The 13,366-nt window shown below is 36.6% G+C and overlaps 2 protein-coding genes and 1 long non-coding RNA gene across 7 annotated transcripts in view; 2 read left to right on the top strand and 1 right to left on the bottom strand.

Moving 5' to 3' along the window:
- The window catches only part of unc13c (unc-13 homolog C (C. elegans)), a 130,944-nt gene that overhangs the window by 92,489 nt on the left and 25,089 nt on the right, over positions 1 to 13,366 (bottom strand). The gene's annotated exons all lie outside the window — the stretch shown is intronic.
- On the top strand, positions 27 to 5,775 carry LOC111947162 (uncharacterized). 2 transcript variants are annotated; one of them, XM_023953613.2, is made up of 16 exons: positions 27 to 242; positions 341 to 476; positions 1,631 to 1,726; positions 2,161 to 2,526; positions 2,719 to 2,814; positions 2,897 to 3,126; positions 3,227 to 3,405; positions 3,486 to 3,573; positions 3,676 to 4,023; positions 4,105 to 4,222; positions 4,287 to 4,378; positions 4,463 to 4,577; positions 4,782 to 4,871; positions 4,964 to 5,125; positions 5,234 to 5,413; positions 5,489 to 5,775. In XM_023953613.2, exons 1-16 carry the CDS (start codon positions 174 to 176, stop codon positions 5,686 to 5,688), a joined length of 2,565 nt encoding a protein of 854 aa, XP_023809381.1. In that variant the 5' UTR covers positions 27 to 173; the 3' UTR covers positions 5,689 to 5,775. The 2 variants fall into 2 exon arrangements, with proteins under 2 accessions (XP_023809381.1, XP_023809382.1); XM_023953614.2 differs by lacking the exons at positions 27 to 242; positions 341 to 476 and adding an exon at positions 1,122 to 1,251.
- LOC144991210 (uncharacterized) lies at positions 10,280 to 13,347 on the top strand. The gene is made up of 5 exons (XR_013655176.1): positions 10,280 to 10,420; positions 10,633 to 10,689; positions 11,871 to 11,938; positions 12,093 to 12,136; positions 13,195 to 13,347. It is a non-coding gene; the product is annotated as an uncharacterized LOC144991210 (long non-coding RNA).

Below are 13,366 nucleotides of genomic sequence, written 5' to 3'. Positions count from 1 at the left end.
CTCTAGGAAAAAGAAATTAAACTTTAGTGTAGCCACATGTCTTTTGAGTAATTTAAACAAAAAATATTTACACAAAGCAGGCTTGTTTCGTCAGTCCACGGGTTGGGCAACTAAATGGTGACACCCACTACCTATTTAAACCCCCTGGAGTTTTACATGCTTTGTGGATCGCGATGGAGCCGGTAGGGGACAAAGTCGATGACGCTTTATTTCTCGCAGACGCGCTTATAGAAGAATTCAAGGTGGGTTCGATTTCATTGAATTTTGTAAAAATGAAAAAAAAAACGTTTATTTATATAACCAGTGACATCGTGTATGTCTTTATAACTTTATTTTGTAGCGTAAACAGCCTGCAGCTGTACAACCGTCGGGAACAGGCCCAGTGACCTTTGTTAGGCACGAGGAGGACGAGTATGGAAATCCTTTGCCTAAACGTCGTAGAACAGGAGAGCGGCGGAAACCTGTTTCATCCAAAAGTGAGTAAACCTGGTCACATTGCTTGTTGCACTTTTAAAACAACAAAGGAAAGGGGATGGAATCAAGGGAAGTAGGAAGCTGCTGACAAGATGGCCACACAAGGTTTGGCATCAGGCACACACGTGGCTTTCGCGGTACAAGTCTAGATTTGTTTTTGTAATTTTGGCAGAACCAGAATAGAATTGGGGGGGGCTATTGATACCTCGATTTTTAAAAAGTACTCGGACACCATCCTTTTTGAAAAATTATATTTACATTAAATTAAAAAAACTCATTCAAACGCAATGCATTGTGGTCTAAACATGCCAATGTGGTGAGCATGGACGCACACTCGTTTTGGCAGACTTCCTAGGGGAGTTAAAGGGCACTGGCTTTTGGAATTTAGATTTGGAAAAAGTGGTTAGCTTATAGCACTTTAGGGTGAAAATGGTGAAACAATTTGGGCTACCATTCAGAGAACTAGACTAAGTGGCCCAACCCCCCTGGCGCTCCCGCTGCCCACAAGGCCAGTGACGGGGTGGGGGGACATCATCATCATCATCGTCATCATCATCGTCATCATCATCGTCATCGTCATCGTCATCAATAGCCAATCATGATAGAAGGGGATAAGGCTGTGTGAAACGCCTCCATTTACTCCCACTCTAATAACAAGACCCCACTAGTTCTAAATCCTTTTTAGTCGTACAATACAAATATGGAAAACCTACTTTCCACTGTCTTTGTAAAGGGTGAACTGGAATTTGGCGAGGGATTACTGGAATTTAGTGAAAGGCAAGTTCATTTCAGTGTCTTTTTATTTATTTTTTTATCATGGGGGTTTTCTGTATTATAAAACACATATAGATTGTTTTAGTCTCTATGATGCCTAACAGGCCAAGATGTTAGCAGGGTATTATCAAGGCTATCTATGCGTACACCATTCCAAGGACCACAATAATTACCTTTAATATGTTATTAAACTTGTCTCAATTAGGAAGTTCTGGATTTTGAGTAATGTGGCTAGAATTGAAAAACTGCTATAACTTTCTCCATAGTGCACTATCCAAAAATAAGCATTTGTTTCAGCTCTAGGATGCTAAGCAACCAGAACAGTGAAAGGCCTGTATGTCTGGCAGATAATTCTCTTTACTCGTGCTCTTATTTATTTCAGGAACTCCAACAATGGCTCAAAGTCCAACTGTAGACCAATTGTGCATGCCATCTACTAGTGGACAGCAGAGTGTGACAGAACCTTCTCACGATATAGGTAAGTTATTGATACAGTTGTCCTCAGAACTTTTTTTTTCTGAGAACAATTTAAAGTATATTAAAATGTAGTTGATCTACATAGTTTACCTCAATTTTTTTCTGTCTAAACAGTTGCTGCATGAATTCCCCTCAATCCATAACTGCTAAAAAACTATATAATGCAGGAATATCTAGTGGTTGGATGCTAAAATTCGGGCACCATGCTCACTACTTTTTTTTTTAAAGGCGAAGAAAGTCCTCAATTTCACAAAGTGAAAATCTAATTGATACAACCATTTTGCGACTGCCATTTATAAATCCATTGTGCTCTGAAGATGAAAACATTGTCACGTATTCATAGCCTTTTGGAGTTCTTAATCACGTGGAACACATTTTCAGAATCTACTTTTACATACTGTAACACCCCCCCTGTTTCTTCTTTTTCCTCAATAGGGTCCCTCATCAAAGAGGTTCAAGACCTTCTGGGCCCCGCTGAAGACCCAACTCCATCACACTGGACGGCTAGGAAAGCTTCGTCCTTGGAAAAGTGGACAGTGTTGAGACCTTTTATGGTCGATCAGATGTTGCAATCTGGGAAGCCAAAAGGGGGACAATGCCATCACTGTCGCTCTCAGGTTGCAGTAATAGTGTGTCACGACTGTTTGCCAAGACCACTTTATTGTGCGTCATGTGATTTGGCTGTACATGACAACAGAGTACTTCACAACCGATCAGCGACGGTGGAGGGATTTTATAGGCCACTCCCACCAACCACTTTCATCAAGGAAGAGGGAGGAAAACTTACTTTCCACGAAAGAGGTACTTTTTCTCATTAAAATCACATGGGCCTTTTAAATTTGTTAAATAAATCAAAACCACCCTCAATGCTTGTTTAAAAATCTTTTAAAAAAAAAAAAAAAAAAGATGCATTATTTTTTCCTTTGAGAAATAAAACACATTTGCAGATAATATTTTATGTTTTAACTAATATGAATTGTTTACTTTTACAAGCATGCCTTTTGCCTGTCGTCCTTCCCTGCTGTGACTGCTCTACTGGTCAAACAGAAGTTTCTGCAGGAAAACAAGTGATTCTGATTGGAATGAATGGTAATGTTCCTTTCTTCTTTTTTTCAAAATAATAGTCTTTCAAAGTTATACTGTAATAAAATGTGATTTATTTCTTTTAAAGGACGATACAACCTATCCCTGCCAAATGTTACCTGTTCCTGTGGAAAAACCTGGGATGTTGGCATTGGTGATTTGGTTGAAAGTGGATATTGGCCAGCCACAGTACATTTTGAGACTTTATATACAGTGGATTTGTTCACATCATATGAAGATCTTAAAATTACTGCACCAGGAATGTCAAGGCATGCTTTTGTCGGAATGCTTGAACAGCGCACTAAAGTCTTTGGTCGAGTAAGTTACATAATTGAGGCAACAACTGTGTTTTACATTGACTGTTGTATCTTTAACTTTTGTCTTTTTTTTGTTTTCTTTTCGTTTTGTTTTGAACCAGAGTGGAAAAATATGTGGCGACACCATGCAGAAATCTTTTCTGGAGTGGTCCTATGCCAAATTTGAAGTTGAGAGGCTGTCACTGGTGCATCACTTTAAGTGCCCAGCATGCACCCCCTCCATGTTGGCTGTTGCAGTGGATGGGAACCGCAAACTTTACCGCTTCAGAAGCCAACCAGGGTATGGGGTAAACATTTTCAATGTTATGTTGAATTTTCTATGGATGTAATTTTAACATGTTTTTTTTTTTTTTCCATTAGACCTGATGGATTTTTTGACGGTGTTTTTTTGGCGAAAGATACAGAGGTGGCCTCTTTTGTGGACTATATCCATGGTGCAACACGACATGTAAGGTCGACTTTTTTAAAAGTGTATTAAGTTTCTCAAAATATTCCATGCATCTTAATATACAACAATCAAATTTGTATATCTTTTGGTCATCTGTAATAGAATCCTGGAAAGGGAAGATGTGGAGGAGGCGAGTGGTTAGCAGCACGAGAGTCCTCTCACAAATCTGCCAGCAAAGTGGATGAGGAAGGTGTTGAGGTTGCTGTGTGCCGTCATGGGGTCTTGTTGAAAGGACTCAATATGTTCCGTGGAGAAATTTTTGCATATCCTCTCTTTCTCCAAAAAGAACTTGCTGCTCAGAATGTAGGGTTTTTCTGCTCCGATGTGGTGTGCAAATATTGGCCATATCTGCAGAAGGTTGTGCGCCACTGTCCTGAACTACAGGGGTTGTTGACAATGCATCCTTTCCTCTCAATCATGCATGCTAAAGCACATTCCTGGATGTGTGAGGTAATGATTGCCAACCTCTTTTGCACTATCACTCCAGATATTAAACTCAATGCTAACGGAAACAAATCACATTTGTTGCAGTTGCAGTGGGGAGGTCGAAACCAAGAGGGAGCAGGAATAACAATGGGGGAGGAGGTTGAGCAAGTGAACAGCTTCCTGTCTCGGGCAGCCATATGTTCTAAATACATGTCCAAAGCTGGTAAGTATATTATAAAAATGTATTGTTTTTTGTTATGCTGGGCTAATATATGTTGTGCTTGAAGTACGCACAGATATCCTTACGATACAGGCTATTGGATGGAACAAGCGGAAGGTGGAAAAGCTTGACCAGATTCTAGCAAAAAGATACATCAAGGTAAAAACTAGACATCCATTTTCCATGACTCTTAGACTTCTTTCATTCAAACACTGTTCAACAATGTTGCAATATTTTTGACAGACCGCACAAAGGATTTCTGAAGCATTGGCAGATCTTGATCAACTAACTAAAGAGCTGTCGATACAAGAAGACACTGTCCAGCAATGGGTGTCTGATGTAAAAAATTGGGCTGCAGGTACTGTGAAGCTTATTGGGGGGAAAAAATTATAGACAGACAGACACACAAAAATTGTTCTTTTTTTTTTTTAATTCCAATGACATTTATATTAGTAAACCTCCAAATGAATGCCTTTTTATAGAATTTTGGCCCAAGTCAAACTGTCAAAGCACCTTGTGTTCTTAAAATAATTTTAATTACTTCTACTTTTCTCCCCACAAGATTCAACTGGTCATAATGACCTTGAAAAAACCATTGAAGGACTGTATCTGAGCATCAAACAGAGGAAATATGAATTGTATCGCAAGGCTGGTGAGGGGAAAAAAATAAAAAGTTATTGAAAATGTCTGAAATACTCTTGTAAGATAAAGCTGGGTATGCATGAACTTTTTTTTTCCCTCTAGATGGCAACAAACGGCGTCATCTATTACGAAAGAAGATTGCTACAGAAAAGAGAGCCTTAGACGATGCCATCACAAAACGAAACACTGATTTGTCTGAAACAGAGAAATTACCTTCTTCTGATGTGCTTTTGGCTCATGAGAACTATTTCTGGCCTTGGGAATGTACGTTTTTTTTGTTTTGTTTTTTTTATTCAACAAAAAACTTTAATACCTAACTTTAGATGAATTTTAATGGGGATTTGAAATGACTGAAACTGTGCTGAATTTTAGGTCATGGTGACATGGTTAAGAAAAAGCAGCTTTTTGACAAGGTAATGCTGCTGACCAGGTTGAAAGAAGAGAAGGTCATTGTGGTTCGGGAAGTTAAGCAGCACTGGGAGTACCTAAGGAATGCGGTTGGGATGCTTGAAGAGCTTTCTTCTCAGATTTCTGAAGGGATCACTGAGCAAAGTTGGTAAAACATTCTTTTATAAATGAAAATATGGAAAGACACTTGATTTTAATTTGTCTTTTTGTCATCGTCAGGCAACACTGACGCCTTGACAGAGCAAGGACGAGAGGGGCTACTGTGTTTGCTGAAAAGAAGGTCGACAGAACTCCGTGCTCGACAGGATGCTGCACGCAAAATATACCAGAATGTTTTGGGATTGCAAGCATTGTGTTTAGATGACTCTTCCACAGATGAGGAAAACTTAGACAGTAGTTCCTCGGATGAAGATATTTGACACCGCCATGCCCACCCCACCCCCAAATGTCTCCAGAAGAACATAAGTAAACTGTGATAATTGACCAATAAATTCTCTTGAATGAAATTGGTGGATTTTTAATTTTGCACTACTCTTTTTACATTGCATAATTTAAAGGTATTATTAAACTAGTTCTGATATGGATATTATAGTATATGTATGTATATGTGTATACATATATGTAGGTATGTACAGTGAGGTCAATAAGTATTTGATCACCCTGTGATTTAGCAAGTTCTCCCCCTTAGGAAACATGGAGGGGTCTAAAATTTTTCCATTTCCACAGTGAGAGCCAGAATCTAAAGAAACATTCAGAAATCGCATACGATTTTTGTAAACAATTTATTTGTATATTACTGTTACAAATAAGTATTTGAGCACTTAATTATCAGAGATTTCTGACCAGCAAAGACTTGCAGTTCTGCTTTTAAATAGGGCAATTGCCAAGCAGCTTGGTGAGAAAAGGACAACTGTTGGAGCAATTGTCAGAAAATAGAAGAGGCTAATGATGACTGTCAATGTCCCTCGGACTGGGGCCCCTCGCAAGATCTCATCTCGTGGGGTATGGATGATGCGAAGGAAGGTGAAGAATCAGCCCAGGATTACACGGGAGGAGCTGGTCAATGACCTGAAGAGAGCTGGGACCACTGTTTCCAAGGCTATAAGTAATACATTGAAACGTCATGGTTTAAAATCATGTATCGCACGGAAGGTTCCCCTGCTGAAGGCAGCCCATGTCAACGCCCGTCTGAGGTCTGGCAATGACCATCTTGATGATCCAGACGAGTCATTGGAGAAAGTCTTGTGGTCTGAGACCAATATAGCACTTTTTGGTCTCAAATATATTCAGTGTGTTTGGAGGAGAAAGAAGAAGCATCATCCCAAGAACACCATACCTACAGTGAAGCACGGAGGTGGAAGCATCATGCTCTGAGGGTGTTTTTCTGCATAAGGGACAGGACGACTGCACTGTATTAAGGAGAGGATGAACAGGGCTCTGTGTTGTGAGATATTGGGCAAAAACCTCCTAACCTCTGTCAGAGCGTTGTAGATGGGTCGTGGCTGGGTCTTTCATCATGACAATGACCCGAAGCAAACAGCCAAGAAAACCAAGGAGTGGCTCCGTAAGAAGCATATCAAGGTAATGAAGTGGCCTAGCCAGTCTCCAGACCTAAATCCAATAGAGAATCTTTGGAGGGAGCTGAAACTCCGTGTTGCTCAGCGACAGCCCCGAACCCCGACAGATCTAAAGAAGATCTGTAGAGGAGTGGGCCAAAATCCCTAATGCAGTGTGTATTAACCTAGTGAAGAAATATATGAACCGTTTGACCTCTGTAATTGATTAACAACGGCTTCTGTACCAAATATCAAAGTTGTTTAACTCAAGTGATCAAAAACGTATTTGTCACAGACTTTTACAAAGAAATTGTACAACGTGATTTCTGAATGTTTCTTCAGATTCTGTCTCTCACTGTGGAAATGCACATATGATGAAAAATTTAGACACCTCCATGTTTTAAAATTGTGAGAACTTGCTGAATCACAGGGTGATCAAATACTTATTGACCTCACTGTATATAAGTATCAATGTTACTGTTTTTCTTGGAAAACAATGGATCACACATAGGATGTATGATCCATCCCCTTGGGTCCAACCTGAAGCTAAGTATCAGGAGCTGAACATACGTACATTATTTTTTGGGAGTAAATGGCAATATGCAATTTGAATTGATCTCAAGACCTCATCTCTCACATCCACATAAAATTTTGATCATACCGAAAACGTTTAACCCCTTAATATCCATTGATGCACATATGCATATCCATTCCAATATATTTAAATTTTTTCCGCAGGTGTAAATTAATGTAGATGTTAATAGGTAAACAATGTATGAAATTCATAAATTATATATTTTAATGTGACAGGCTCTGAAAGTTTTCAAAGCTAAAGTTTAATTCTATATCAAATGAAAGTATAAAAAGGGGCCTATGCTTTGTTCTTGTGCGCTTGCTTTGAAGAGGGGGAGGGGCGGCAATGACTGCGCGTGAGTAGTTAAAGGACTGGCTTGCCAAGAAGCTGATGCAAGACTACAAACGGTAAGAAATGAACATACATCGGGAAATCTAAACTATTTGAACTTTAAAATAAATACCAATAATCTATAATTTTTTCTGGTCATGCAAGCTTTACCTCTTAGCTAATATTTCAGCTAACCCACGCATGACACAAGTCAAGCAGAACTAACCCCCCCCCACGAACAATATTTTCAGTGACAGTTAACTTTAATGACGGTGTATTACTTTTGTAATTTAGAATTTTAGTTTATAAAATTAATACATCTCTAGACGGAGTCATACTGTTGAATGACATTAGCTAATCTGGCCCGGGTTCTGGCAGCACGCGGGTCGGTCGGTGCCAGCTAATGAAACTACCTCATATATCGATCGCAAGGGTGCTTCTTTGTTGGTCAGAACCTAAACAAAGACGTAGGCAGCAGGGTAAGACACGACAACTAGTTCTAACATAAAGAGAAGAATGTAATGAGAAATTGTTTTTCCGGTTTCGGAGTAGTAATGTTTTTGAAGTGCTGGTGGAACGGTTTGGCACCATTTTGGTAATATGTCATAACTGATAATTACTACAAACAAAGTAACTGCCCATTGATTGCTGATTGACAGTACTGCCACAACACAATATCTGGTTTCTGCTATATGTAAATGCTATGTACTTTTGGGATCTTTGTAGTACGTAGTTGTGAAAAATATAATTGTCAATAACCAATAACAACCTACCACAAACATGTGCTTGGTTGTTTAAATTTACAGCTAGTTGTGAATTTCAATGTGAACACTACAATTTATCTAAACACCTTCTCTTAAGTTTTACATTTTAAGTAAATCATTATATAGAACATCTTTCATTTTGACTAATTGTGGAACATACAAAATAAAGTCAATGTATATCTGAAGATAATTTCTATTTCTGTTTATTATTTACATATAGTAAAAGAGTGAAGCAATTGCAGTTTATTTTGACTTAAAAGACTTCATGTTAATTTTCCATTTAACAGGGGTACTAAATAAAGTTAAACTTGACCACATTTAACAATGACTTTATTTTTTCTATTGTCATATCAAATTTGATATGAAGAAGTGTATTCTACAATTCATGAATGAATATTTTGAATAAAATATGAAGTACTAAAGTTAAGACTAGGTCCTCTGTAGGTTTATGTTATTGAAAGCAAACACCCACGAAATTAATAGGTTACAAACAAACAATTAAATGGAATTTCTGCTGTGCCCCAATTTCAACACCTTAGATAGAAACAGCATGTCATTAAGTTTATTTGTTTATATGTTTTTTATGCTGGAAAATAATGCAAATCCAGTGGTTCGACTCCAGAACACAAATGTAAGTTTGTTTGACTAGTCGATCAAATGTATAGTATATACTATTGAACTTAAGTGGGTTTTTTAAATTCAATTTCAGTGTTAATTTTTTTCAAAACATATTTTCTATATATATTTTATATATATTCACAGGTCAAGATGCCACGAGGATCTACAACAAAACTTTGTGTCAGCTGCAAAGCTGTGATTGGTGTGGCAACTAAGACATGTAAAGTATGCCAAACAATCCAGCCAATGAGGCAAAGGCTTGCCAAAAAACTGGAGAAGTTTCAATCCAAAAAGGAGACTTGGTTGCAAAAACACAAGAAAAACAAAACCACCACACATGTTTTGGATGAGGCATCGGTTTTGGTACGTGTTTTATGTCTGCAATTGTATTTTATAATTTTAGTTATTACTGATGATGTAACAATTTTTTTAGGTGGAAAAGTTGAATACTTTGGGACAAAAAGCCGTTGTGTTTATTGCCAGACCTGGAAAGAAAACATCTACGTGGCATACACATGTCATTCACCCTAGGTGGCAATTAACCGATCAAGCTGGACAGTGTCTGGACCGCATGAAAGACCTATATGAGCTAATGATCAATGGTAAGTATTTCTGTCTGAAAATGTTTATAATTTCAGCCCAGTTTGTTCCTAGGATTAGTGCATTCAAATTTGTCATTATTTCTAGAGGTAGAAAAAATAATAACGTTTGACTAATCTAAAACACTTGGAGTATATAGTGATATATTTTTCACGGTTATTGTGCTGCTTTATTTGTCACTTTTGATTTGATTAACTTTAGTTTTTATAGTACCGGTATTATTTTATTCTGTAGAAGGAATTGTAGTACATTAAATCTATCCAATGTGTTGGAATAAATGTATATCTGATCTAAAAAAGTAAAACAAGTTGTAAAATTGTGATATGTTTAAATTTAGCAAATGTATTTCAAGACAAAAAAATTATATGCATAACAAGACAACTGCATTTAGATTATTTTATTTATTTTCCCCATTGAGGTTGGACGAGCCTTCAAATGCCCTCTGGTCCAGTCATCCAGCCTTCAACCTCACCAGCCATTCAACCTTCAACTGCACCATCCATCCAGCCTTCAGCCTCACCAGCCATTCAACCTTCAACTGCACCATCCATCCAGCCTTCAGCCTCACCAGCCATTCAACCTTCAACTGCACCATCCATCCAGCCTTCAGCCTCACCAGCCATTCAACCTTCAACTGCACCATCCATCCAGCCTTCAGCCTCACCAGCCATTCGACCTTCAACTGCACCATCCATCCAGCCTTCAACCAGTATGCAGATTCATAACATTTTAATAATATGGTGACGTAGTCTTCTGAAATACATGTTAAAACCACAACATATTGTAAGATGTTGAAATGGTGTCAAAAGAGCATTCTTTTTGTTTATTTAAATCACACTGGAAAAACTGTGGGCTTAAATGTTTGCATAATATTAATTGAAATCAACAATATAATTTACAGAAAATGTTCTTTATTTCTAGCAGGTGTTCCAGCAAAGAAAAAGAAAAAAAGAGATAACAAGAAAGATTCACCTGGAGGTAAATGGGTTATCTTTTATTTGCTATCAACAGCTTCAGATACAAACATAGACAATGTTATTGTATCTTCTAAATGACATGCTTAATGACCTTAGTCAACTATTTAAAATTGAGGTTACCTTTATGTGGACTTAACAGAGTTATGTGTTCCTCACAAGGATACTTAAAATGCTAGCAGCAAAAAATTGACAAACAGTGATAACAAAAAGACTAGAAAAAGAAAATAAAAAGCTAATGTTCTATTAACAAAAAAGAAATTGCTGCAACATATCTAAAATTATATTTTATATATATACATAAAATATAATTTCAGTTATGTTGCTGCAATTTCTTTTTTGTTAATAGAACATTAGCTTTTTTATATATATGTGTGTGTATATATATATATATATATATATATAAAATATACTTTCAGTTATGTTGCAGCAGATTAATTTAACTTTTTGATAGTTTGACTGTCAAATCTATATTAATATCATATATTTAATTGACATTATTTTTACATGTAACTTGTTCATGAAAAAATAAATGTGACATTCATAATCTACTTTTGCGAAGAAGGTCATGTTATCATTAGGATTTGTTAGTATGTTGTGTGAAATGTTTGCAAAATCACTCAAAAAGTGATTTACAGGTTTTGACTTAATTTTCAGCAACAGTTATAAATGACCTAAGGAAAAACTGTTGTGATCTGGCCATTTCTTTGTTTTTTTTGAACATATACAAATACTGTGTAGTAGCTTATAACCACAACTAAATGGTGAAGCTGTGCATGCTATAAGTGCTTCTAATTAGTGATGGAGAAAACAAAGCTTCCCAAAGCTCTAAATTCAACTGTTTCAAAAAAAAGTTTAGTGTTTGAGAAGCATTTGTCTCAATGAAAATCAGCTGGCCAGACTTCATTACTGCTTCAAAATAAGAAGGCAATAAGAAGACAGTGAACTGAGATAGTAATTAGTTATTTGATGCTATACAGCTTTAAAAAAAAATTTTTTATAATTTAGTTGTCACAGACTATGTGTCCATGTATAAAATACATTACAGCATTTAGTGTTTGCTTTTGCAAAACCACAGACAACATGAAGTTTCATTTGGAAATTCATCATACAAATGTTTTCCCAAACATTTTCCTACTGTTTACTTTCTTTGAAACCTTTATATTGTGCTTTTTATATTTTCAGAGTGCAGCCATGGGGGAGAAGATCAGTTTTACCCAGTGAAGCAGGTCTTGAAGACAAAAAAGCAGAAGGTTATTTTTATTTCTTATCTGAAGTAGAAATGTGTACTTTTCATCTGCCTTTCATATGAATGTATGAAATACAATTTACGGCATCACAATTCTTAAGTGTAATAATATGATGGCCTATGTTTAAAAAATCATTTTTTAAATTTACTTTTATCAGGGGAAATTAATGGAGTTTGTTGAATGGGAGCCATGTTCCATGTGGTATGTATAATTTTTTTTTGTTTATTTATAGATTGTATAAGAGGAGGCTGTGCATGATGTGGAGCCAGTGTAGTTATTAGCCTTGTAGCAGTGCTCTGGACCACCTGAAAACATTCATGTGATTTCCTATTTAAACATGTAGCTATTAAGTTACAAATAATACAGCATGATAAAATTAATGCATGGGAAATCATATCCCTTTTAGATTTTGATACAGTTGGACTCAATTTGACAATAGTTCTTATATGATTAAAAGACAAACACTGAACCAGAGACATGAGACAAGACTCTACACCAGGGGTGTCAAACTCATTTTCACTGAGGGCCACATCAGCAAAGTGGTTGTCCTCAAAGGGCCAGATATAATTTATACATGTAAGTAAATGTAATAAAAAATAAATTTAGCTACTCCTTAATGTGGAATAACTTATTATGTATTTAGTATAACTTTTTAAAATGACAATTTCAGTTGCATAGAAAACATATGTTTGCTTGTTACTCCAGCATAAATCTTTTTAAATTTGATTCTATCAGGTTAGGTTATATGGAAAGTGTTTAAGTCCTAATATATAGCCCAATCTGATATTTCAAGTCAGATTCCCCCTAGATATGAATAAATACACACCAATTTTTTATTTTTTATTTAAGAAATTTAAAACTTTTATGCTTTTGGGGGCCACTTAAAATGACAAGGCAGGCCACATTTGGCCCGCGGGCCTGGAGTTTGTCACATTTGCTCTAGAGACTCTAGAGACAGGGTCCAGGGTTGACCCAAGGTTCCTGACTAAAGAGTTAATTAACAAATTAGGCAAGGATACTTAATTGTCGCAGGGACATATTTTCAGGGGAACAAACAAGGACATAAACAATATATAATATACATATGACCATACAAATGTGTCAGTCAAATTAGAAAATGATAAATGAATTTGCAGTAACATAACTGTGAGCATGGTAGCATAAAGTACAAACTGGAGTTCACTGGAGCTTGTTGTCTTTTATTGTAATGTTGTCATTAACTGTTTTTATGTATTCATTGATTTATGTATTTTTTGCAGTGGGAAAACATGGTCTCCACAGTGGGTGGAAAAAAGGAACACCAAAAAATAAACCCCAAAGGCACCTCTGTTGATCAGATTGACCTTTTAAATTATTATTGTTGTTTGTGTTACTGCTTTCTAATTGTTGTTAATAAAAATGTTCAAATGAAAGGGTTTGATCTACATTTTT

Source organism: Oryzias latipes, chromosome 3 (assembly GCF_053564925.1).
Source record: "Oryzias latipes strain Hd-rR chromosome 3, Olatipes_Hd-rR_3.1".
Lineage (NCBI taxonomy): Eukaryota > Metazoa > Chordata > Actinopteri > Beloniformes > Adrianichthyidae > Oryzias > Oryzias latipes.
This window is presented reverse-complemented; position numbering and strand designations above follow the sequence as displayed.

What these genes read in the sequence shown, in the direction of transcription:
- LOC111947162 (XM_023953613.2), top strand. Translation starts at nt 174, where the DNA reads ATGGAGCCGGTAGGGGACAAAGTCGATGACGCTTTATTTCTCGCAGAC. An exon ending in CGCTTCAGAAGCCAACCAGG is followed by an intron (nt 3,406 to 3,485) that starts GTATGGGGTAAA and finishes TTTTTCCATTAG; the next exon opens with ACCTGATGGATTTTTTGACG. An exon ending in CTATTTCTGGCCTTGGGAAT is followed by an intron (nt 5,126 to 5,233) that starts GTACGTTTTTTT and finishes GCTGAATTTTAG; the next exon opens with GTCATGGTGACATGGTTAAG.